General features: G+C 45.7%; 1 protein-coding gene across 12 annotated transcripts in view; it reads left to right on the forward strand.

Moving 5' to 3' along the window:
- The window catches only part of pisd (phosphatidylserine decarboxylase), a 209295-nt gene that overhangs the window by 156361 nt on the left and 26746 nt on the right, over nucleotides 1–26188 (forward strand). For 3 of the 12 annotated variants that reach the window (XM_072498811.1, XM_072498800.1, XM_072498807.1), the window contains exon 2: nucleotides 20309–20506. The exons of 7 other annotated variants lie outside the window; for them this stretch is intronic. In XM_072498811.1, the coding sequence (XP_072354912.1) occupies nucleotides 20445–20506 (62 nt within the window). In that variant the 5' untranslated portion in view covers nucleotides 20309–20444. Of the gene's footprint in view, nucleotides 1–20308; nucleotides 20680–22734; nucleotides 22825–26188 lie in introns of those variants that run through there. 2 more of the 12 variants (XM_072498767.1, XM_072498790.1) reach the window with 2 other exon arrangements.

Consider the following 26188-nt stretch of genomic DNA (forward strand, 5'->3'; position numbering starts at 1 on the left):
GGGAAGAAGCTGTTTTTGAGTCTGTTCATGCGTGTTCTCAGACTTCTGTATCTCCTGCCTGATGGAAGAAGTTGGAAGAGTGAGTAAGCCGGGTGGGAGCGGTCTTTGATTATACTGCGCGCTTTCCCCAGGCAGCGGGAGGTGTAGATGGAGTCAATGGATGGGAGGCAGGTTTGTGTGATGGACTGGGCGGTGTTCATGACTCTCTGAAGTTTCTTGCAGTCCTGGGCTGAGCAGTTGCCATACCAGGCTGTGATGCAGCCAGATAGGATGCTTTCTATGGTGCATCTGTAAAAGTTGGTAAGGGTTAATGTGGACATGCCAAATTTCCTTAGTTTCCTGAAGAAGTATAGGCGCTGTTTGCTTTCTTGGTGGTAGCATCGATGTGGGTGGACCAGGACACATTTTTGGAGATGTGCACCCCTAGGAATTTGAAACTGCTAACCATCTCCACCTTGGCCCTGTTGATGCTGACGGGTATGTACAGTACTTTGCTTCCTGAAGTCAATGACCAGCTCTTTAGTTTTGCTGGCATTGAGGGAAAGATTGTTGTCGCTGCACCACTCCACTAGGTTCTCAATCTCCCTCCTGTATTCTGACTTGTCGTTATTCGAGATCCGGCCCACTATGGTCGTATCGTCAGCAACCTTGTAGATGGAGTTGGAACCAAATTTTGCCATGCAGTCGTGTGCGTACAGGGAGTAGAGTAAGGGGCTAAGTACGCAGCCTTGCGGGGCGCTGGTGTTGAGGACTATTGTGGAGGAGGTGTTGTTGTTTATTCTTCCTGATTGTGGTCTGTTGGTCAGAAAATCGAGGATCCAGTTGCAGAGTGGGGAGCCAAGTCCTAGGTTTTGGAGCTTTGATATGAGCTTGGCTGGGATTATGGTGTTGAAGGCGGAGCTGTAGTCAATAAATAGGAGTCTGATGTAGGAGTCCTTGTTGTCGAGATGCTCTAGGGATGAGGGTATGGCCAGGGAAATGGCGTCTGCTGTGGACCGGTTGCGACGGTATGCGAATTACAGTGGTCAGGGCGTTCTGGGAGTATGGAGGTGATGCGCTTCATGATCAACCTCTCGAAGCACTTCATTACGACTGATGTCGGGGCCACCGGACGGTAGTCATTGAGGCACGTTGCCTGTTTCTTCTTTGGCACCGGTATGATGGTGGTCTTCTTGAAGCAGGTGGGGATCACGGAGTGGAGTAGGGACAAGTAAGATGTCTGCGAGCACTTCTGCCAGCTGGTCCGCACAGGCTCTGAGTGCACGACCAGGGATCCCGTCCGGGCCCGTCATCTTCCGAGGGTTCACCTACAGGAAGGCCGATCTGGCTTCTGAAGCTGTGATGATGGGTATGGGTGAGTTATGGGCTGCTGGGGCACTCGACAGCGGATTGTTGGTTACCTGCTCGAACTGAGCATAGAATGACAGGGATTCCCGGTGGAGCCGGCCTCCACATTGCTGGAGGAGGTGCTGACGACAGGGGGACTGGAGAAGGGGGTAGTGTCAGCGGTTTACGGAGCTATTTTGGAAGAGGAGAAGGCACCACTGGAAGGCATTAAAGCAAAGTGGGAGGAAGAGTTGGGAGAGGATATGGAGGAGGGGTTCTGGTATGAGGTGCAACGGAGAGTGAATGCCTCCACCTCGTGCGCAATACAGAGCACACCTCACGAGGGCGAGGATGAGCCGGCTCTTTGAGGGGGTAGAAGATGTGTGTGAATGTTACGGGGGGGGGGCCCCGCTAATCACATTCATATATGTTTTGGTCCTGTCCAAAGCTAGAGGATTACTGGAAGGAGGTTTTTAGGGTAATTTCTAAAGTGGTGCACGTGAAACTGGACACGGGCCCCCGGGAGGCCATATTCGGGGTGTCGGACCAGCCAGAGTTGGAAACGGGTGCGGAAGCAGATGTTGTAGCCTTCGCCTCGTTGATCGGTCGAAGGTGGATCCTGATCGGTTGGAGAGCGACCTCTCCACCCTGTGCCCTGGCGTGGCGGGGGGACCTGTTGGAATTCTTGACTCTTGAGAAGGTTAAGTTTGAACTGAGGGGGAAGGATGGAGGGGTTGTACAATTCACGGGCATTATTCATTATGCACGTTCAAGAACTGGAGAACAACGAGCATTCGTTGGGGGCGGGGGGGGGGGGGGAAACGGTGTGTGTTAATGGTGACTAGGGGTGATTCCTGATTCCTTTTTGTTTATGTTATGGGCGAGGCGTTTTCAGAACCCCAAAATGTATCATGGAGTTCAACCAACCTCTCCCTTTAATGGATTTGTTGCTTTTCCTAGCACACGGCTTTTCCCTAGGTGTGGGATTACAATTATGGACACGTGGGTTTTTAAATACAAAACACTGTTTATTCCATGAACTCAATTTAACATCTTAAATAAACATCGAATCTCTTAACATCCCTTACTTCAAAGATAACTCAGAAAATATTGCAACAGTAAATAATTCCTTAAAATGGTCCTTCAAACTTCCAAGAGACTTAACACCTTTAAACAAAGTCACATCAGGTTAAAGGCTTTACTTTAAATCCCCAAATGATCCAGAGATAGTCTTTCATGGCAGACATCACAGCAAATCCAGCTCACTGCAAAACAGACACTCAAGCTCTTTTCAAACTGCAAAACTAAACTGCAAAATGGCTGACCTGGCCTCAGCTCCACCCACTCTCTGACATCACTGTTTTCTCACAGGTACATTGCTTAAACATCCATGTCTTAAAGGTACTCTCACATGACACCTCCCCCCCAAGAAAAAAAAAATAAACCATCAACTTCACGATGGTTTCAATTTTCACTTTTGCACCATCCACTAAGAAATGTACACAATAAATATACCTTTTTGTTTTTAAAAAACAACAACACATGCAAACAGGTATTTTTGTTTGTTCTTCCTCCAACCGAAATACTTCTCGATTGACAGTCTCTTTGAACAAAGTCTCTGCATGATCCATCCATTCCTCTACTCCTCGGCATTTCTCTTCAGAATCAGATACTTTAGTTCAATCTGACCACAGAGTCCCTTGCAATTCTCCAATACAGGAACATTGGTGATCACAGCTTTCAGGCAGTCAAATGCCTGTTGAAAGTCCGCTGTCCATTGAAATTTTTTAGGTTTCTTTAGCAAGTCCATCAGTGGAGTAATCACGCCACAAACCTTTTGCACAAAGGTTCGATCAAATTAATTCATGATAAGAAAAGGCATTATTTCCCTTCATCTTGAGGGTCCTCTTACCTCATGACCAAAAATTAGTTCAAAAGGACTAAATTTGGTAGATTCATTAGGTGCATCCCTAATTGCAAACAATACGAATGGGATTCCTTTATCCCAATCCTCTGGATAATCTTGACAATACGCCCTCAACATTGTCTTTAATGTCTGATGCCACCTTTCTAACGCTCCCTGTGATTCTGGTTGGTATATAGTTGATTTAAATAGTTTTATTCCTAAGCTATCCATAACTTCTTTGAATAACTTTGAAGTAAAATTTGTTCCTTGATCCGATTGAATTTCTGTGGGTAGTCCATATCTAGTAAAGAATTTAAGTAACTTCTCCACAATCCTTTCAGCTGTAATATTACGAACTGGAATGGCCTCTGGAAACCGAGTAGACACATCCATTACAGTCAAAAGATATTGATTCCCACTTTTTGTTTTAGGAAGCGGTCCTACACAATCGATTAGGACCCTTGTAAAGGGTTCCTCAAATGCTGGAATGGGTATTAAGGATGCTGGTTTTATCACTGCTTGAGGTTTCCCTATCACTTGACATGTGTGACATGATTGACAAAATTTAACTACATCTTTATGTAGTCCAGGCCAATAAAAATGTTTCTGGATTTTAGCTTGAGTTTTCATTATTCCCAAATGACCTCCCACTGGTACCTCATGTGCAACTCGCAACACCTCCTTTCTATACCCTACCGGCAATACTACTTGATGAACTTCTGCCCACTTTTCATCCGCCTGTATATGTACAGGTCTCCATTTTCTCATCAAGACATCATTTTTACGGTAATAACTCTCTGGTATACTCTCGGATTCCTCTTCCGTATACGCTTTCTGATATATCCGTTTTATTTCTATATCTTTCTGTTGGAACTCCGACAATTTTCCTGAACTAAAAATATCCGCCTCATCCTCCACCTGTTCTTGTTCTTTTTCAACCATCTGATCAAAAGTCGTTTCTGATAATTGCACTTCAACTTCATCTTCACTTTGATTTCTCCTCTTGTCTTAACCTGTGACTTTGCGACCTTGTTACTACACAATCCGGAAAAATCCCAGGATATTCATCCATCAACACTTCAGTTGACTGATTTTCCAATGGCTTATCAACCACATCACTCCCACCTGTGATCCAGCTATATCATTACCCAAGATAAACGGTATTCCTGGACAAGATAGTTTTTCTATTACTCCTACTACCACTTCACCACTATTCACTGGACTTTCCAACCTTACCTTATATAATGGAACACTACTCCTCTCACCCTGAATTCCACATATCACCATCTTTTCTGGCAACATTCTTCCCAAACTACATAACTCCTCATCTCTTACCATTAAAGATTGACTAGCCCCTGTATCTCTTAAAATTGTGACTTCTTTACCTGCTCCTCCTGATACACATGAGTAAACTTTACACACACAAGTAAATTCTTTGAATACATCTGGCACCTTTTTAACAATTACTTCTTGAACAGGTTGTACAATCGTTTGCACCTCCTTCGCTTCCCTTGGGCTTTCCTTTACCATTCTAACAAACCCAACTGTCTTATCTTGTTTTACCACATCAGCCTTCCCAGTGCTTTTCTTCAACCACCAACACTGTTACTTTACATGGCCTAGTTTATTACAGTGAAAACATCTGCAAATTTTCATTTCTTTTCCACCCTCCTGGATTTCTTTTTAAATCTGAGGTACACTCTCTTTATTGTCTCCCATCAGATCACCTTTACCTTTTACCACTTGAGTATTTCACATGTCCCCAGTTTCTATCCCTCACCGGCTGAAACTGATGTTGGAAACCAATTTTTGATTTATGAATTAATTCATAATCATCTGCAATTTCTGCTGCTAATCTCGCAGTTTTAACCCTCTGTTCTTCCACATGAGTTCTCACTACATCAGGAATTAAATTTTTAAACTCCTCCAAAAGTATAATTTCTCTGAGAGCTTCATACGTTTGATCTATTTTCAAAGCCTTATCCACCTATCAAAATTTCACTGAGCCTTTCAAACTCCCATGTATGTTTGACCAAATTCTTTCCTTAAATTTCTAAACCTTTGTCTGTAAGCTTCAGGCACTAGCTCATATGCATTTAAGATGGATTTCTTCACCTCCTCAAACGTTCCAGATACCTCCTCCGGTAGTAATGCAAAATCTTCACTAGCTCTACCTACCAGCTTTGTTTGAATCAGTAACACCCACATGTCCTGTGGCCATTTCATCTGTTTAGCTACCTTCTCAAATGAAATGAAAAAGGCTTCCACTTCCTTCTCGTCAAACCTTGGCAATGCTTGGACATATTTAAATAGATTCCCACCAAGCCTTCGACTATGACGCTCTTTCTCACTATCCTCATCACTTCATCCAACTGTACGTTTCCCTTTACATCTGCCAATTTTAACTGATTGTCATGTTTCATAGCCATTTTCAGAAGTTCAAACTCCCTCTCTTTATCTTTTTCCCTGATCTGTATCCCTTTCTTCTTTTTGTTCTGCTAGGGCTATTCTTTCTTTTCTCCTTCTCTTTCTCTTTCTTTTTCCTCGCTCTCTCTTTCTCTTTCTTTTTCCTCTCTCTCACTCTCGTATTCCAGCCGCTTTAATTCTTTCTCATGTTCCATTTGTTTAATTTGCAACTGAATTTTTGCCATTTTCAATGAGTCAAACTCTATCTCAGGCAACTTTAAATGCTTAACCACTGCCATAATTACCTCATCTTTTCGCATTTTGTCAGGTAATGTTAACTGCAATGTTCTTGCAAAATCTTACAGTCTGCTTTTCGTTTCGTTCCGTAAAGTACTACGTGTGACATTCTCCACCCCCAAAAACTTCTGAGCCTCCGAAAGAGCCATTGTTCACAACACTCTCCACTTAAACTAAAATACCACACTGGAAAAGCAACGATCCTTCACTGTCTTTACGTTCACAAAAGCCAATCCAATAGACAGACTTTTATCCCGGACAAGTGCCCAATTGTTATGGGCGAGGCGCTTTCAGAACCCCAAAATGTATCATGGAGTTCAGCCAACCTCTCCCTTTAATGGATTTGTTGCTTTTCCTAGCACATGGCTTTTCCCTAGGTGTGGGATTACAATTATGGACACGTGGGTTTTTAAATACAAAACACTGTTTATTCCATGAACTCAACTTAACATCTTAAATAAACATTGGATGTCTTAACACCCCATACTTCAAAGATAACTCAGAAAATATTGCAACAGTAAACAATTCCTTAAAATGGTCCTTCAAACTTCCAAGAGACTTAACACCTTTAAACAAAGTCACATCAGGTTAAAGGCTTTACTTTAAATCACCCAAATGATCCAGAGATTGTCTTTCATGGCAGACATCACAGCAAATTCAGCTCACTGCAAAACACAGACACTCACACGCTCTTTTCAAACTGCAAAACTAAACTGCAAAATGACTGACCTGACCTCAGCTCCACCCACTCTCTGACATCACTGTTTTCTTAAAGGTACATTGCTTAAACATCCATGTCTTAAAGGTACTCTCACATGACAATGTGAACATGCGGGCTAATGTTTGGGGTTCGGTGGGAGGATGGGATCGTTGTTATTGATATGGGTAATTGACATTTTTTACTGATTATTGTTTATTGGTGGGTGTAAATTTGGGAGAAAATGTGAAAAAGGAGAATAAAAAATATATATTTTTAAAAACTTGTCTCGTGTATCTCCAATGCCGATCCACCATCCAAAGATGTGCAGGTTAGGTGGATTGGCCATGCTAAATTGACTTTAGTGTCCAAAAAAGTTACGTGGGGTTACTGGGTTGAGAGGCTAGGGTGGAGGCGAGGGCTTGAGTAGGGTGCTCTTTCCAAGGGCCGGTGCAGACTCGATGGGCCAAATGGCCTCCTTCTCCACTGTAAATTCTATGATTCTATCTACAAGGCACAAGGCAGGAGTGTGATGGAATACTCTCCACTTACCTGGATGAGTGCAGCTTCAACAACACTCAAGAAGGTCGACACCGTTTAGGACAAAGCAACACACGTGGTTGCCACCTCTTCCACAAACATTCACTCCCTCCACCACCGGATGCACTGCAGGAACGTAAGGTTCCTTAGGCAACACCTTCTGAACCCACTATCATCTAGAAGGACAAGGGCCAGAAGATACTTGGGGACACCACCACCTGCAAGTTCCCCTCCAAGCCACTCACATCCTGACGAGCAAATATATTGCTGTTCCTTCTCTGTCGCTGGATCAAAATCCTGGAACTCTGACCCTAACAGTACTAGGTGTACCTTCATTTAATGTATTGCAGCGGTTCAAGGTGGCAGCTCACCACTGCCATCCCAAGGGTAATTAGGGCTGGGCCTAGCCATCGAAGCCCACATCCCTTAAATGTATAATAAAAATCTTGTGTACAAAATTGGACTAGCTCCGTTTTTTAAAAAAAAACTAATTATCATTTTAGCTTTCTAGTTCTTAAAGATTTGAGGATTCCTTTATATAGGGAAGGATCGTGGTTTTGTAAACTTGACAGTTTAGCATCCTTTTCTTTTTCTGACCATGTTGGAACCTGTCTGGTGTGGTTCTAAGAGTGCCAACTGCTGGTGCCTGCCGGGTGTGGTTCTAAGAGTGTCAGATGCTGGTGCCTGCTGGGTGTGGTTCTAAGGGTGCCAGCTGCTGGTGCCTGCCGGGTGTGGTTCTAAGGGTGGCAGCTGCTAGTGCCTGTCGGGTGTGGTTCTAAGGGTGCCAGTTTCTGGTGCCTGCCGGGTGTGGTTCGATGGGTGCCAGCTGCTGGTGCCTGCCGGGTGTGGTTCTAAGGGTGGCAGCTGCTAGTGCCTGTCGGGTGTGGTTCTAAGGGTGCCAGTTTCTGGTGCCTGCCAGGTGTGGTTCGATGGGTGCCAGCTGCTGGTGCCTGCCAGATGTGGTTCTGTGAATACCAGTTGCTAGTGCCTGCCGGGTGTGGTTCTCTGGCACCATTAGTTCTAAGTGGCTACTCTCCTTGTGTTAGCCGAGATGGTGAATGCTGAAGGTTGTTTGAAACACGAGCCATCACATCTGAACCTGCTTCTGTCCACTAAGGAATATGATCCCTGCTGCTGTTCCTCACCTCTACCAACTTCCCCAGTGTCTATCCCAGGGACATTGATACCAATTGCTGTATTCCCTTCAGTGTCTAGTTGAAATCCGATAACTTTGCACAGAGTGCCCGTCTAGTCTGTGAGCTGCACATCGCTTCCCAGCAAGGCCACCAGGGTTGTCACAGGCTACGAGATTGTGGAGGGCATCACACTGGAGCCTGATCTCACCTCACCGCACAAACCCAGATCGATTTTCCCATTGATGGGTCAGAGATGCTGGGACAAGTGGCAACCAGAGTCCTGCCTTCAGTCATCTAATTCTGTCCAGCCTGAAAATTAAACCATTCCATAACCGGTAGCGAGTTTGCTGACTGATGCTAACTTTCTAGTTAAATCAAAGAGACCCTCTTTCCCAGGATGAGTCCCTGAAACCTGAATGAGCTGGTATAACCTGATATGATATTTGGAGCACTGTGAAAATTTGTTCGAAATGTGTCAAGTCAGAAGCTGGGAGATAATTTCAAGAATGCATAAACTGCAACTTTTGTTGCAATATTGGGAGGAAATACCATTCTACTTCCTCCAAGATGGCATAGACCAATTTCAGGTCTGGTAGTGTCGCTTTTCGCAGCAATTTCTAGACATCAGGTATTTGGGCAGTGCCCTGTTCTGGATGATATAGACACCTTGGACTCCTGCTGTGAATAATGTTTACTGCTCGCATCATCATGTAGCTCAACAGCACATGAGGCAATGCTGCTGCAGGCTTGCGGGTTACGAAAAGAGGACCATCACATCCCCGCTAACCCTCTTGCTCCTTATCTTAAATCTATGCCCCTGGTTATTGACCCCTCCACTAAGGGGAAAAGTTCCTTCCTACCCACCCTAGCTATGTCCCCCATAATATTATACACCTCAATCTTGTTGTGTCAAACCCCCCACCCCCAAGCCTCCCTGTTCCCAAGGAAAATGTCCCCAGCCTATCCAGTCTCCCTTATTAAATGCAACACTCCAGCCAAGGCAACATCCTGGTGAATCTCCACTGCACCCCCATGAGTGCAATCACAGCCTTCCTATAGTGTGGTGACCAGAACTGCACACAGTACTCCAGCTGTGGTCTAACCAGTGTTTTATACAGCTCCATCAAAGCTTCCCTGTTCTTATATTCTGTGTCTTGGCTAATAAAGGCAAGTATCCCATATGCCTTCTTAACCACTTTATCTACATATCTGCTGTCTTCAGGGGTCTATGGACATGCACACCAAGAACCCTCTGCTCTTCTGTACTTCCAAGTGTCCTACCATTAATTGTATATTCACTTGCCTGGTTAGTCCTTCCAAAATTCATTACCTGTCACTTTTCAGGGTTGAATTTAATTTCCCACTGTTCTGCCTATCTAACTAGCCTGTTTGTATTGCCCTGTACTCTAAGGCTTTCCTCCTTGCCATTTACCACACCACCATATTTTGTCTCATCTGCAAACTTACTCATCATACCTCCTATATTCATATCCAGATCATTAATGTACACTCCAAAAAGCACAACACACCGATCCCTGTGGAACACCACGGGTCATAAGCTTCCAGTCACAAAAATAACCTTTGACCATCACCCTCTGCCTCCTGCCACAAAGCCAATTTTAGACCCAATTTGCCAAAATGCCCTGGATCCCATCTTACCTTCTTAACCAGTTTCTCATGCAAGACCGTGTCAATAGCCTTACGAAAGTCCATGTGGACTACATCAACTGCACTATCTTCATCTATACACCTAGTCATCACCTTGAAAAATTCAATCTAATTTGTAAGACATGATCTCCCTTTGACAAAGCCATGCTGACTATCCTTGATTAATCCTTGCCCCCACCCCCAAGTGGGGATCAATTCTGTCCCTCAGAACTTTTCCCAATAGTTTCCCTACCACTGAAGTTTCACCCACTGACCTGTAATTTCTTGGTTTATCCCTACCACATTTCTTGAATAATTGCACTACATTAGCTGTCCTTGAGTCCTCTGGTACCCCCTGCCCCCCCTGTGGCCAGAGAAGATTTGAAAATTAGTGTCAAAGCTTCTGCATCCCTTGCCTCCCACAGCAGCTTGGGATACATCTCATCTGGGTCTGGGGATTTAGCCACTTTTAAGTCCGCTAAAACCGTTCATACCTCCTCCCTCGCGATGTTAATTTGTTCAAGTACGTCACGGTCCCCCTCGCTGATTTTTATACCTACAGCATCCTCCTCCGTAATGAACACTAATCTTAGAAACAAAAAGGGGGCAAACACATTACTGGGAGTGTATTATCGGCCCCCAAACAGGGAGAGATAGAAGGGCAGATATGCAGGAAAATCTCAGAGAAATTAATCCTCACGATCCCATGGTTTTATATATATTTCAAGGAGATGATTTACTAATCCGTATCACTCACCTTTGTTGTATAGTCTTCACTTGGCATCATGTTTTGTAACAGATTGACAAAAAAGAACATACATTTATAATGGTATCTTTCGATGCACAGACATCCTTGGCACCACACTGCAATGTTATCAGAATATTTTAAACTGCTCCAGATCACTTACTTTAGATACCCAGTTTCGTTTTTCCCCTAAACTTTGCATTGAAACAAAATAGATTATTTTATTGAGTAACTAAAGGTGGAAAATGTTTTTGCAAGAAAGGATGTTCGGCCTTGAAAAATTCCAATTAATTTTTTTTAAAGCCTTTGTTTTGAAACCGAGAACGAAGAGCCCAAGAAATCTGTAGTGAAAAGAGAATATGGACTGTTTCTTTTTGCCGAGGCTGGAATGGAGGCTGTTTTTGTGTGAAGCTCCTGGTGCTAAGGACACGTTGCAGAGCCCTTTCCAGATTGAGCAAATGGCAGGGAACCCCAAATGGGTGGGTGTATGCAGATTAGGTTTAGGGGGTGAGCTGAGAAAGCAGTTGAAAAGGCAAACCTTAATGAGACTTCTGATGCAGTTAGATATAGCACTTGGGGCGAAGGGGATCAAAGGAATATAGGGGTTGGATGATCATCCATGATCGTAATAAATGGCGGAGTAGACTCAAAGGACCGAATGGTTTCCTCCTGCTCTTATTTTCTATGTTTCTATGAAAGGGAAGGGAGGAGTCAAAGCAAAGAGATTTCTGGCACGCAAATGGCTAGATGATGAATTGAGGTCACGGCAATTGTTGAGATAGGATTGTCAGCCAGAGGGCCACTTGAAGGCAAGTATAGGGCTCTATAAGTTGATTTACATGGACGTGGGGAGCCAGTGGTGAGAACACATGAAAAGAAAATGTGGAAAACTGGGCAGTAGTTTTGAAAGTCTGTCCAGACAGACTTAAAACGACAACTTGCATTTTTTTAGTGCCTTTGATCCTGGGAAGGGACAGGCTAGGATGTTTAGATAATGTAAAAAGGGAATGCTAAACCAAACGAGGAAAGGTGAATAAAAATCTTAGTTGAAGAGATAAATGTGAATGAGGATCTTTTTATTAAAAAAAAAGGAAAAAGATGATTATGAGGAAGAGAATGTTAGAGAATGGGGGGCTTTGTCACTGAACACTAAACAATGGTGGAGTGAGAGGCGGGAGAATGCACAAGAGGTGAGGATCAGTGAAATGGAGAGTTAGGGGAGGATATTAAAGATACAAAAGACCAAGGCCATGGGAGGGTTTAAACACGAGGATAAGAATTATAAATTGGAGCACGGTTGGGGCCTTGAGAACCTCATAGGTTTGGGTGCACAGGAGTGACAGGTGAGCAGGACCTGGTGCCTGATAGATACATCAGCAAGGCTTAAGAGGAGCTGAGGTTTCTAAAGGATAGAAAATGGAGGGATGGCTAAGACAGCAAGAACATACTGTCTGGAACACAAGAACAGTAGTGGGCTATTTAACCCCTCAAGTTTCTGACACTAACTGTGATCATGGCTTATAGCTTAACTCTTTCTAAGCACCGTTGATCCATATTCCATTGCAAAATAATTTATTGATCTGTTTTGCTATTTTCAATTGAACCAACAATCACAGCATTTGGGAGTAAATATTCCAGATTTTTACAACCCCTTGTGTGGAAAAGAAAACCTAAATGACCTAACCTTTAATTTGAAGATTGTGCCCCATGGACTCTGATTTACCCAGCAAAGGAAAATTAGTTTTTAAGCATGCTACCCTTTTATTGTTTTAAACACCTTTATTCGATCATCCCTCAATGGAAATGCAGTACAAACTAAGTGCCCCGCAGCTTAATTCCTTTCAGTCCTGGTATCGTTCTGGTATCCCCAAAATCTCTCCTTCCTGTGGTGCAGTGTCCAAAAACTGAAATACTGTTCCAGATGGGGTCTGAGCAAAGCTGTGTACAGCTGAAGGATCATTTCCTTTCTCTTATAATCCAACACGCCTTTAACCTTGTGATTACATTTGTACCTGTCTGGAGGGATGTAAATTTTGTCAAAAGATGGGTTGACGCACGGCCATGGACTCTGTTAAATTGGGCGGTCTTCATGATAACGAATATGGTGGTGACAGCTTAGCTTGGGGGTCAAATTGGTCACCAACATTGCAGACAGGCTGGTGCTCACTGAGAGAATGACTGAGGAGTATGAAGAGTTTGTGGTGGAAGTACAGAACTTGTGGCAAGAGTTAAAGATGGTTTTAAATCTCCAAAGTATAAATGAGTCTTATTGGCAGAAGGGGAGTGGTAGCAGCAGAGATGGGCAACATACTGCTGAAGATACAAGAAAGTATTTCATTGGCAATGTAGCCGGCTGTTGCTGTGATGCAGATCATCCAATTCCACCCATTCCCTGGTGAGTTCCCATTCTTGGCTGGTCTGTTGTGGGGATATCTGTATAGAGAGAGGCAGGATATTTCCTGCACAAGTGGACTGAGGCCAGTGTAGCTCAGTTGGCTGCATGGCTGGTTCGTGATGCAGAGCGCAGCCAGCAGCACAGGTTCAATTCCTGTACCAGCTGAGGTTATTCATGATGGCCCTGTCTTCTCAACCTTGCCCCTCAGCTGAGGTGTAGTGATGCACAGGTTGAATCACTACCAGTCAACTCTCCCTCAAAGAGGAAAGCAGTCTGTGGCAACTTGACTTTTATTGAGGGTGGCTGGTATTTGTCGTTTGGTTGCTTTAATGCAACTTATGGTACTTTCTGTTGAATGAAACTGAAGAGAGTCTAAATGTTTATCAAAGTACCAATCAATGCTACCACTACTTGCTAGAAGCCTCTCTCTGAATTGCTGTCACTAAAATATCAACCTCTGCTTTAAGCTGGCTAGTTCTATCATTGTAACCACAACTGCAATGTTCCCTGTGCTGTATCTGCAATTCCTAACCTCCTTTCCTGAAACTACTGACTCTCTCCCCTCCCCAGTGAAACTGCCGACTCTCTTTCCCCCCCCCCCCCTGAAACTGCAGACTCTCTTTCTCCCCCCCCCCCCGAAGCTGCTGACTCTCTCCCCTCCCCACCCCAGAAACTGTCGAGTCTCTCCCCTCCCCACCCCAGAAACTGTCGAGTCTCTCCCCTCCCCACCCCAGAATTGTTGAGTCTCTCCCCTCCCCACTCCAGAAACTGTCGAGTCTCTCCCCTCTCCACCCCTGAAACTGCCGACTCTCCCTTCCCCATCCCTCCACAAACTGCCGACTGCCCCCTCCCTATCATTTATGTTTATCGGTGCATGCTGCGTGCAAATTGACTCCATTACCAGTGTTACTATATTCCTAAAGTACCCATTGTCTGTAAAGTGTTTTGTGATGATTTGCGGTTGTGAAATACGCTATATGAATACAAGCCTATGTGTGTGTGTCTTCCAGTACTCCAGTAATGTTAAGGAATCGGTTTTAGTTTTTAATTATGCTGGCTTAGCAAAGTCACTTGTGAAAACCCCTACCATCCCTCGAGCAGAGGTTCTAAAAGTGTGAATTGAAGCCAGAGTCATGGCGATGTGTGCAACACTGATACAGCTTTCTGCTGTAGTTGACCCATGGGGGAAATCATCCTTTAGAATTTAGATGGTCACGTCATTCTCAAACTTCAAGCAGCTCTGTTTAAGGGAAGGTGTTTCCGTTTGCATGTTCGTGCCTGCGTTAGTGTTCAACCCCAGGAATAAATACTGAATGACTCTATATTTCCTGGAAGGTATCAAGTGTGGCCTTTGTACAGAGTTAGCTCATTATCATCCCCTGATACATCAAACAAAAGATTTCACTGAGCTCTCTGAACAGCAGCTTCCGTTTCTCGCATGGGGTTTCCCTACTGTAATTTTTTTTTAAAACTGGCAGCCTTGTTAGGTAGCCTCTACCTGCGCTTATTACTGAACATCGCACTCTCTTTCTCCTGCTCTGGTCCATCAAACAGGCCCAGGGCATGTTTAGCACAATTATGCAAAAGCAAAATACTTTGGCTGCTGGAAGTCCGAAATATAAACACAAAGTATTGGAAATACTCCAGTTCAGATGGTCTGCGTTGTGAAACAGTTAACATTTCAGGTCGAGATGACCAATCATCAGAATTAGTTCACCGGTCATCTCAACCTGAAATGTTAACTCTGCAGATGCCACTGGACTGCTGAGTATCTCCAGCATCATTCCGTTTAATTTCATATACAGGTTAGATCCAGGGTAAAACTTTTACTCCACAGTGCCATATCATTCAGAGGGTCAGAAAATAGGTTAGACACAGACTTTGCTAAGCCAGCGTAATTAACTGACAGCAAAACACACACAGGGCAAATGCAGCATGGATTAGATGCAGCATAAAAGTTCACGCAATTCTGGGATTCCTCACATTGCAGCTTGTGTTCAGAGGTAAGATGTTCCAGCAAATGTTTAATGTTTTACATAATTTGGGTACCTGTTTCTAGAAGTTGATATTTTCTGGAATACTGTGAAATTAACTGGTGGATGAGTTGGATGTGAACGCCTGTGCTGTAAAATCTCATAATGAAAGTTTACTCTATGCTGTAGTTATTCAAAGATAGAAGTTAGTTCCAGTTGTTGAAAAATTGTGTTCCAAGGTAGCAGATATTTTGGCTAAAAATAGACGTTCTGCATTAGTGGCCACCAAAGTTTCATTGATGACTTAAAAAACAGTTACAATACTGTTTTCTTAAAAACAGCCACGAGCATAATAGGTCCAATGCGAGGTGAGAGTGACTGCCCTTGATATCAAGGAGAACAAGCAAAACTGGTTAATGGGACTCAGGGAAAAGTCTCCAATGATTGGGTCATACTTAGCATGGAAGAAGATGTTTGTGATTATTGGGGGTCAATTATCTCCATCCCAAGACATCACTGCAGGGGTTCCTTTGGTAGTGACCTAGGCCCAACCACCTTCAGCTGCTTCATCAATGACCTTTCATCATAAGGTCAGATATTTGCTGATATTCAGGGCACAATGTTCAGCACCATTCACAACTCCTCAGATACTAGTAGTCTGTGCCAATATGCACCTAGACCTGGACAACATTCAGGCTTGGAATGACAAATGGCCAGTAATATTTGTGCCACATAAAAGCCAGGTAAACACCATTTCCACCAAGAGAGAATCTAAGCATTTCCCCATGACATTCAATGGTAATACTATTACTGAATCCCCCTCTATCAATATTCTGGGGGTTACCATTGACCAGAAACTGAACTGGATTAGCCATATAAATACTGTGGCTACAAGAGCAGGTCAGAGGCTGGAAATTCTACGGTGTGTAACTCACCTCCTGACTCCCCAAAGCCTGTCCACTATCTTCAAGACACAAGTCAGAAGTGTGATGGAATAGTCTGCATTTGGCTGGATGAGTGGAGCTCCAGTAACACTCAAGAAGCTGGACACCATTTAGGACAAAATGGCATGCTCCATTGCCCCCCCCCCGCCTCCACTATTTTAAACATTCCCTCCCATCACACACACTGGCAGTCGTGTGTACCATCTACAAGGTGCAGTATAGCAACTGACCAAGGTCCATTTGACTGCAACTTCCAAAGTCACGACCATTACCACTTTGAAGGACACAGGCAGCAGTTACATGGGACACTACCACTTGCAAGTTCCTCCAAGAAACACATCATCCTGACTTGGAAATATATCACCGTTCCACCACTGTCGCTGGGTCAAAATCCTGGATCTCCCTCTCTAAAAGCACAGAGGATGTAGTGTTTCAAGAAGGCAGGTCACCACCACCACATCGAGGACAAGTAATGCTGACTAAGCCAGCTCCGCCCACATCCCATGAAAGAATTTTTTTTTAAATTCTTGCGATGGCTATCATAGAATGATTGCTAAATGAGTAGAGAAGATGGACTTTGGAGATTAGTGTCTAGTGTCAGGGATATGTGCCGGAGGTAGAGGTATGCAGCTTACAGTCAATGGTTTCACAATTATACAGTTTAAAAACAAATTTGCACATCCTGCCAGATTGGAGAGGTTGCCATCAATATTGAGGAGGAGTGAGACAAAATACAGCAAGACATTAATAACTTTGCAGAATGGGTGTATAATTGGTTGATGAGTTTCACTATAGATTAATATTAATTAATACATTTTCATGGGAAGAATATGGAAGACCAAATACTCTGAAAGATAAATGTGTAAATGGGGTAATAGCAGGATATGCAGACATAAGGTAAGATGGGAGGAGGTCCATGTGGAACTAAAACAGTAGCATGGTCTTTCTCTCCAATATACTTTACAATACTTGGTAAGCAAAAATCCCAACACAATGGTAGGGTTGGGCTGTTTAGGGGACGACAAATGTGGCAACATCTACAGACGACTCATAGAAACAAATCAGGACCCCACTGGACGAGACCAGATGGAAATGGGAGGAGGAGCTGGGGCATGGAGATAGCAGGACTCTGAATTGAGGCACTGCATAGGATCAACTCCACCCCTGCGCCGGGCTTGGCCTGATGCAGCTCAAGGTGGTGCAAAGTGCACCTTACTAAGACCAATATGAGCAGGTTCTTCCCGGAGGTGGAAGATAGGTGTGGGTGGTGTCGAGGGAATGGCCAACTACAACCACGATCTGGTCCTGCCCCAGACTCTTGAGTTCTAGACGGCCTTTTTCGAGGCTATGTCCAGAGTGGTAGGAGTCGAGATGGAGCCGTGCCCATCTGTGGCGGTCTTCGGGATGTCAGAGCATCCAGAGCTCTGGACAGGGAAGGGGTAGACGTCCTGGCCTTCGCCTCACTGATTGCGAAGCGGAGACTTCTGCTATGCTGCAAGTTGACAATGCTACCCAGGGCCTTGGAGTGGCTCTCAGACCTGGCCACATTCCTGCAACTAGAAAACCCCAAAAGATTCTCGATAAGGGGGTCCAAGGAGAGATTCCATGACATGTTGACAAAGTTCACAAACCTCTGCAGACCTGTTCATAACCAGCAACTAACTAGGGGGGGAGGGATAGGGAAGTGGGGGGCAGGGGGCACCACCTGGATGAAAGGGAACTCACTAAGAGCAGAGAAGGAATGGTGAGGGAGGCCAGTCGCAGAAGGGGACACAGATCCCTCCCACACGGGCCAAACCAGGAAGGTGGACCATCCTAACCTCCCTCCAGAACTCTAGGGTGGAACAGGAATCTCACTTCACCTCTTCTTTCCCCCCCCCCCGGCCCCCCACACACAAAACAAATGTAATTATGTATTTGGCTGTAATTGTAAATACGTATGTAAAGTTGTGTACAAGTCTTATTCCTAAAAGTTGCAATAAGAACACTTTTTTTAAAAAAACTGAGATACACACCAATGTAAATAATGTAGGGAAATGATAGCACTGGGACTACTGTCATAGCCACGATGGCAGCTTGTGATACTTGTGTTGCTGTTGTTATTTTGGTTATTATTGTTTTTATATTCTGCAAAGTTTTGATATTAAGTGCAAAAATTCCAATAAAAATATTTTCAAAAAAATCCCAAGTTGCAGCAGTAATACGAATTATAGCTGAGGGATTTCCTTTCACTACAATAATTATCCCTCCGATTTAAAGAAAGAAAGTTCATAGTTTGCTGGCATCATTCAATTCTTATCTTTCCAGACTTGTACATGTGAGCTCCCTCTATCTTGCTGTTGCTCGCCCTCAGTCTCCTTATCTCCCCCTGTTTGTTTGAAAGTGCTCCTATTAAGCACCATGTGATGTTTTATTGCATTAAAGGCAGGAGAAATATGCAAGTCCCAACCCAGGGCTGTAGGTCAACATTAATGCAACAACAGAGAAGAGCAAACTCAGGAGAATAGGGACTTGAATATGGGATCCCCGTGCGCTACCAGGGCAGAGTGAGAGATCCTCCCACTTGTGTCCAACCAGCGGGGCTCTGCGCTCTCATTGAATTCCGAACATGTAAATCTCTATGTATTACAAATTTTCATGTTTGCTCAGTGTTTTTTCTAGGGGCTGGATCAAATTGCTTGTGCATTATGCAGTGGTAGTTGTGTAATTCCTTTTGAGCTTCAGGACCCCAACATCTGGACCAAATAGCAGACTTTCTGGGAGCCAGGCCAGAGTAGCTACAGCATTGACGACAAGAGTACCTCAAAATGAAGGCACCCTCGGAGTTAAAATAATGCAATCTTTCAGAGTGGGGAATGGTTGGCAGACCCCACGGAAAGGAGCGGAAGACTCTCTGGGATAATCATTGTGACCGCGGGATGTGGCTTTCCTTCCTGTGGTCCAGTCAGTAGGGCACAGAGATTCCAGCTCTGATGACCTTCACCTCATCCTGCAATAGGGAGGCCATTTGTATTGAGTTAGCAATCCCCCCCAACCCCCTCTGCTGGCAACAAAATGCCAATGAGCCAGAAATATCATCTCAAACTGGAGTCCTAATTACTTAAATTGTCAGTAAGTGGACAGCCAATCTGTGTCTTGACCCAACTGGGCGACTTCCCCAGCAGCAGGAATGTGTCGGGAAGATGTACTGATACAGTTTTGTGATATTTTCCACACCCAAGGTTGGGAAAATTCAGCCGTAGGATTCTGATGCCCTCCTTCAGGTTATAACTGATCCACAAATTTGTCTTCATTTGAGGTATGGAGGTCATGCAAACACCAGTGGGAGAGTCCCCTAACCTGTGTCTCGGAAGAGGAATATCAATCAGTTAGCCTATTGTCACATTCCTTGTACTGTATCAAAATGCTTGACAATTTGCCTGTCTTCCCCTCTGGGTGCTGCTTCTTACCTGGGTAAAAGAATCCTGTGTTTGCTCTGGGCTGTGATATTTTTTTTTCTGGCCCATAATTTGAGGGGAGGGGGAAGGGAATCAAAAGTCAATGTTAATTCATATAATATTCAGCAATACGTAGTAGGTAACCTGGGAGTTAGAGACTGTCCTATTGGAGATACATTGGATGTAGAAGCACAGGAAAAAATGATTGTGGTGATAACAGTACTGAGACTGTAACTATCAGGAAAGTTTGAACATGCTGGGGTGCTTATCTCCAGAAAAGTTGAGGGGTCACCCGATTCAATCTCGCTCACTCTCAAATTATGGATGGGTTTAGATGGGGATAGAAGTAGAGAAAATATTTATTTTTGTGGTGTGGAGATAAATATAATTCAGGATTTTTTGAGAAACTTCTTTACCTTGGAATAACCAGTATATTGGGTCCTGTTTTGGTCGTCATAGTAAAGATGCAGAGGAGGTTTAACAGAATGGTTCCAGAGATTTTAAGCCACATGTTTAGATTGGAAAATGTAGGGTTCTCCTTCGAGCAGAGGGATAAAGAGCGGGTGGGGGAATGGATTGGCTTGCAGAGTCAATATAGACTGGATGGGCTGAATGGCCTCCTTGTGACATGCTGACTGATAGGAATGTGTAACTGGCTGCCGATGGGAGAGTAGGCCGATAGGGTACTCTTTCAGAGGATCAGTGCGGAACGCGATGGGCCGAATGGCTGGCCCCTACACTTCCGGAATTCTATGGACCATAATGAAAAAGAAAGCCGATAAGCAGAGGGACATGAGGGCTCTGTCAGACTGTATTGATGGTGAAGAGTGTTTGTGACCGGGCCGCTCTCTCTGTTTAGGTGCCGGTTCCAGACTACCTTTCCCTTGGACATCCGTTTGCTGGTGACAGGGGGAACGCGCGAGTGACGTCACTGCCGGTTGCTCTTTCTCTCGTCCCCCGCCCTCACGGGAAATCCAGGTTCTAATCCCCGGGTCATGTGTCAATCAAACCAGCAGCAACAACAGCAGCAGCCGGCGGCGCTGAAGGGAGGGAAATGGTGAGATGTCGTAAATCTTTGCATAATAGTGCCTCTACATGTTACAACCTGCACAGAGTTAAAATTCATGTCCGGAGATCACGTTGCACCGATGCAAGCCAGGCAGAGCTGCAAGAAGCCGAAGGCTCGGTGGTGTCTAATGCTGCTGGCTCTAGCAGGCGAGCACGCTTCAGGTACTGTGGAGGATATCTCTTTATATCTCTCTATGTAATGGGACCTGCAGAACCGAAAGCCCCTGCCTGACCCAGTCGTCGCCGTTACATGCTGCGGTGTAACAGCTCGTAGCCTGGATAGCCTCTGGGAGAGGACGAGAGTAGCTGCTGTAGTTAGTTGGGTGGAAACGCGTAGCTGGGAGAAAAGAGGGTAACTGCTGGCGTTCGCTGGGAGGGAGAGAGTAGCTGCAGGTGTTAGTTGGGAGGAAGAGGGTAGCTGCTGGGGTAAGTTGGGAGTGAGAGGTTGGCTGTTGCCGTTAGCTGGGAGGGAGAGGGTAGCTGCAGTAGTTGGGAGGAAGATGGTAGCTGCTAGGGTTAGTTGGGAGGGAGAGGGTAGCTGCTGGCGTTAGCTGGGAGGGAGAGGGTAGCTGCTGGCGTTAGCTGGGAGGGAGAGGGTAGCTGCTGACGTTAGCTGGGAGGGAGAGGGTAGCTGCTGTCGTTAGCTGGGGTGGAGGGTAGCTGCAGGAGTTAGCTGGAAGACCGAGGGTACCTGCTGCCGTTAGCTGGGAGAGGGTAGCTGCTGGCGTTTGCTGGGAAAGAGAGGGTAGTTGCTGGCGTTAGCTGGGAGGGAGAGGGTAGCTGCTGGCGTTAGCTGGGAGAGAGAGGGTAGTTGCTGGCGTTAGCTGGGGTGGAGGGTAGCTGCAGGAGCTAGCTGGTAGAGAGAGGGTAGCTGCAGGGGTTAGCTGGGAGGATGGGTAGCTGCTGAGTTAGTTGGGAGGGAGAGGGTAGCTTTTGGAGTTGGGAGGGAGGGAGACGTTAGCTGCTGGAGGTGGGCGGGAGGGAGAGGCTAGCTGCTGGAGGTGGTCAGGAGGGTCAGGTTAGCTGCTGGAGTTGGCCGGGTGGGAGAGGGTAGCTGCTATAGTTACCTGCGAGGGAGGGGAGCTGCTGGAGTTAGCTGGGAGGGGGAGGGTAGCTGCTGGAGTTAGCTGGGCGGGAGAGGGTAGCTGCTGGAGTTAGCTGGGAGGGGAGGGTGCCTGCTGGAATTAGCTGGGAGGGAGAGGGTAGCTGCTGGAGTTAGCTGGGAGGGGGAGGGTAGCTGCTGGAGTTAGCTGGGCGCGAGAGGGTAGCTGCTGGAGTTAGCTGGGCGGGAGGGTAGCTGCTGGAGTTAGCTGGGAGGGAGAGAGTAGCTGCTGGTGTTAGCTGGGCAGGAGTGGGTGCTTGCTGGAGTTCGCTGGGAGGGAGTAGGTGCCTGCTGGAGTTAGCTGGGCGGGAGTGGGTGCTCCTGGTGTTAGCTGGGAGGGAGAGGGTGCTTCCTGGAGTTTGCTGAGCGGGAGAGGGTGCTTCCAGGAGTTAGCTGAGCAGGAGAGGGTGCTCCTGGAGTTAGCTGGGAGGGAGAGGGTGCTTCCTGGAGTTAGTTGGGTGGGAGAGGATGCCTGCTAGAGTTAACTGGGTGGGAGAGGGTGCTTGCTGGAGGCAGAGGGTGCCTGCTGGAGTTAGCTGCGGGGGCAAGGGTGCCTGTATAGTTAGCTGGGAGGGAGAGGGTGCCGGCTGGAGTTAGCTGGGAGGGAGAGTGTACCTGCTAGCATGAATGTTGGGTGAGGGCAGCTGCTGGAGTTAATTGGAATGGAAAGGGTCAATGCAGACGTTGGCATGGGAGGAGAGGTTAGTTGTTGGAGTTGCCTGGGAGAGGGTGGCTGCCTGCTGTAAGTTAGCCGGGAGGGAGTGATTTGCTGCTGGAATTAGCTAGGGGGGAAGATTGTATGAAGTAGTTATATGGAAGTGGTGGACTGGGTGCCATTAAGTGTTATAGTGGCATGTTGGGTTTTGTGGGGGGGGGGGGGGGGGGGGGGTGTGCAGATGTGAGGCGGTTGATAGAAAGAATACCAAAGGAAGATATGAGAGTAGGGGGAGGGTGTAAGCAGGAATTGAGCAGAACAACAAAGACAGAACTGTGATTCATTGCTTGTAAAGCTATCAGTTTGATGCTGAGAGGGATGCAGGAGATGAGGATTGGTGTTCTTCTGCAGTGATGCTGCTGGCTGTTGATTGGCCGGGTATTCTCTGCAGTAGAGAGAGGGAGGGATGGAAATGGCCCTTGTTTTGGGAAGCGCGGCTAAATGAGTGCACAGCAAGTGTGCACTGTCGAGCAGAGATGGTGCGTTTCTGGTGAGTGATGCTGGCTGTATTTCCTCTGGACAGTTTGGGAAGGTTTGCTGGGCCAGCAGCAGGAATACTGGCAAAGGATGGCGAATAGTGGGTTTTATTCATGCCCAGATTTAATGAATGAATTAAGGCAATAAAATTGAGGGGTTGTAATGAGTTGGAACAGTGAAAGAGGGGGAAGGGCCACCTCATCTGCTACAGGGACGTAGAGGGACTGTTATCGTGGGAGTTGAAGGGATGTGTCATTGTGTGGGTTAAAATGGAGGGACACTCCTGCAGCTATCCAGGCCACATTGATATTTAGTGAGGGTAGAGATCTTTGCTTTCCCCTCTCTATTAAGATGCAGTACCTTCCTGAAGTGGTGTTGACCCTCCAGTGCAGCTGCTGTTGTTTCCCCACCACCCTTCTCCTCTGCAGGCTGTTTATGTATCAAAGCAGAATATCCAGAGAACATTAGGCACTTCTCACTCAATGTGTTCAGCTGGTGATTTTTCAATCACTTCTGCCCCAGAATGAAACTGCTATGCTCAAAGTTCGCTCCGCTTTCCAACCTTTTAACATTTTAACCCTTTGATCACTCGACCCACACTGGGCTTGTCAAAACACAAACCATGTTCCCGGTAGAAGAACAAGAATTCTTGTACCAAGAGTGACTGCTAACAATGTAGAACTCACAGGATCTCTTTACAGATTACAAAGTATTTGACTGAGAGTTCCGGGGTATGCAAGTCTGGAGTACATTATATGGTTGTGCCTTGTGTTTTTAGGACAAAGTGAAATGAAATTATTCATGAATGTTGCTCTGCATTGGCAAGTTATTCTTTAGGGCTTGATGTTAAACTGACCTTGAAAACCTACTTGAAAACAGTAGGCTTATGTTAGTATAAAAGCAAATTACTACAGATGCTGAAATTTGAAACAAAAACAGAAAATACTGGATCACAGATGGCCTGACAGCATCTGTGAAGAGAGAACGGAGCTAACGTTTCGAGTCCGGATGACTGAGTGTGAAAATCAAATCATTAAAGGAGGCAAATTTATCCAGATTAAACTGGTCATAGATATAAGCTATTCCTTTCACACACCTCATGATCTGGCTCAGTCACCACTGCAGACCCAGATTTGGGCACATCCCCAGTGCCGTGTCCCGGTCTCTCCATTTTCACTGATGCCAGGGCCCGGCCTCATCCCACAGCAGCCCGGCCTCTCATCTCCTCCCCCCCGCCCAGCAGCACAGCCCCTTGTTCTCTTTCTGCTCCTCGGGTGGAATCTCTGCTTGTCTGATGTAGATCAGCCCTCAGGGCCTACATTTACCCGTTGCTCTCACATTCTGCGCTTCTAGCAAACGGCCTCCCTTCAAATCACAGCTTGCAGTGGACCATCCTGGATTTTCACCTATGCTCCTTGACCTTTACCTCTGCCATCAATTTAAAAAAATAATAATTTAGAGTACCCAATTCATTTTTTCCAATTAAGGGGCAATTTAGTGTGGCCAATCCACCTACACTGCACATCTTTGGATTGTGGGGTCAAAATCCACGCAAACGCGGGGACAATGTGCAAACACCACACGGACAGTGACCCAGAGCCAGGATCTCTGTACCATCAATTAACCCAGTTTCACCATGAGATCAAACTTGGTTCCTGATTAAATATACCTGGCTTGAAGAGTGGCAGTCATTGAGTATAACATTGTCAGGGAGGTTTTGTGATTAAACTTCAGCTGGTCACCAGTGTGCTGCACTGCCGTCTTGGTGCCCATTTATTCCACATTCTCTTCCAAATTAATTAACAGCGTGATATCCGTTATAGCCTAAAGGGTGCATATTTGACTTAACACCCTCTGTTCCATCATTGAAGACTGTATACCGCAGCAATTCACAAGCTGTGCTTCGGGCTGTGGGGGGGGGGGGGGGTCAGCCTTTCTAGGCACACAGGATGAAAAGTGCATCAGTGCTCCTGACTGCTATTGGAAAACATCCACTGGAGGATGTGTGTCGGTCAAAGGCGGACGTGAGCTGGGTTGCACTGCCTGCCACAGCTGTATACCCTGCGGGGAGACAGTGCAAGCTCACAAGTGATGAGTATCTGCTTTGGCGAGTACTCGGGCAAATCCAGTGTTTTATGAAGCTGCACTTTAACACGGGTCAGTGACTTAAGGGGAGGAAAAACTTCCATGTACTGTAGGTCACTTCACTCAGCCCTGTTTTACTGAGGCTTGTCCTCATTTATTGCTGCTCCAACAGGGGTCAGAAACAGCCGCCTAGTTGACCAGTGTTGTTGGCTTGTGATTGAGGAGCAGCCTGTGCTCGCTGTCTTTGTGGCTGGATCACACAACATGGCATGAAATCAAATGGGATAAGATGGTTACATCCTATCGGCACTGCCTTCCACCCTCATGACAGTTTCAGGGTCCCGCAGCCCCTCCATGACCTCCCCAAGTTTGCCATACTTCCAACCTGGCACCTAAGTTAACTAAACATCATGGATGATCCACAGACTGATTCAGATTAATTCTGTGGTTGCTGAAGGTTGTTCAATCTAACAGAATTTTGTTACAAAACAATTGGCTGAAATGATGCCGGGTAGAAGATGGCCGATCGGTCCATCAAGCCTATGCTAACTCATTTAGAGAGGTGGCCAGTAGTCCGATTCCCCTACCCTTTTCTGATTTTTGCGAAAATTTTGTCCACTTCCTTTTGTAAAAGCTAGTATTACAGAGCCGGCTGTTGCTGGGCAGTAATTCCTAATGTGTTTTAGCTCTCAATTTTTTTGCCAACCTTATATTCCACTAAATTGCTGCCGTGCCAAACAGAGGGATTAGCTTTTTTCTGATTTGTTTGACCAAAACATTGAGCACTTCAATGAGATCTCCTCTTAATCTCTCTATTGTGATTGAAAAAGTTTCCTGATTTTCCTAGAATCTCCTTGGAACTAAAGCTTTTCTTTCACCTGACATCATTACAGGGCAGTCTCCTCTGCTGTCTCTGCAAGGCCTGGCTAACTTTCTTATCAATGTATGCCCAAAGTAACTGTCCCACTGTGTAACTGTCACTATAACAATGTTAGAACTCTAGACCTTGTGCTGTTGTAATTAGCAGAGGTTGGCAGTGACAAAGCTGTTCATTGTCTTAACAATTCTGAATCACCAAAGTCAGTTTCCCCACATCATCTGCTCAAACAGTAGGTTCGCTTTGGAGGATCTCTTATTGCTTTTGCAGTTCTCCCCAGTGTCCTGACGATTTGCTCAGGAGAGACATTTATGTTGGTCTAATTTGCCAAGCCTGCCATTTTGGGGGCACTGTGGTGGGATGGCAACTGTGTACAATCCTTGGCATCCCACCCTGCCCCTTGCGTCCAGCTACC

Source organism: Scyliorhinus torazame, chromosome 1 (genome assembly GCF_047496885.1).
Source record: "Scyliorhinus torazame isolate Kashiwa2021f chromosome 1, sScyTor2.1, whole genome shotgun sequence".
Classification (NCBI taxonomy): Eukaryota; Metazoa; Chordata; class Chondrichthyes; order Carcharhiniformes; family Scyliorhinidae; genus Scyliorhinus; species Scyliorhinus torazame.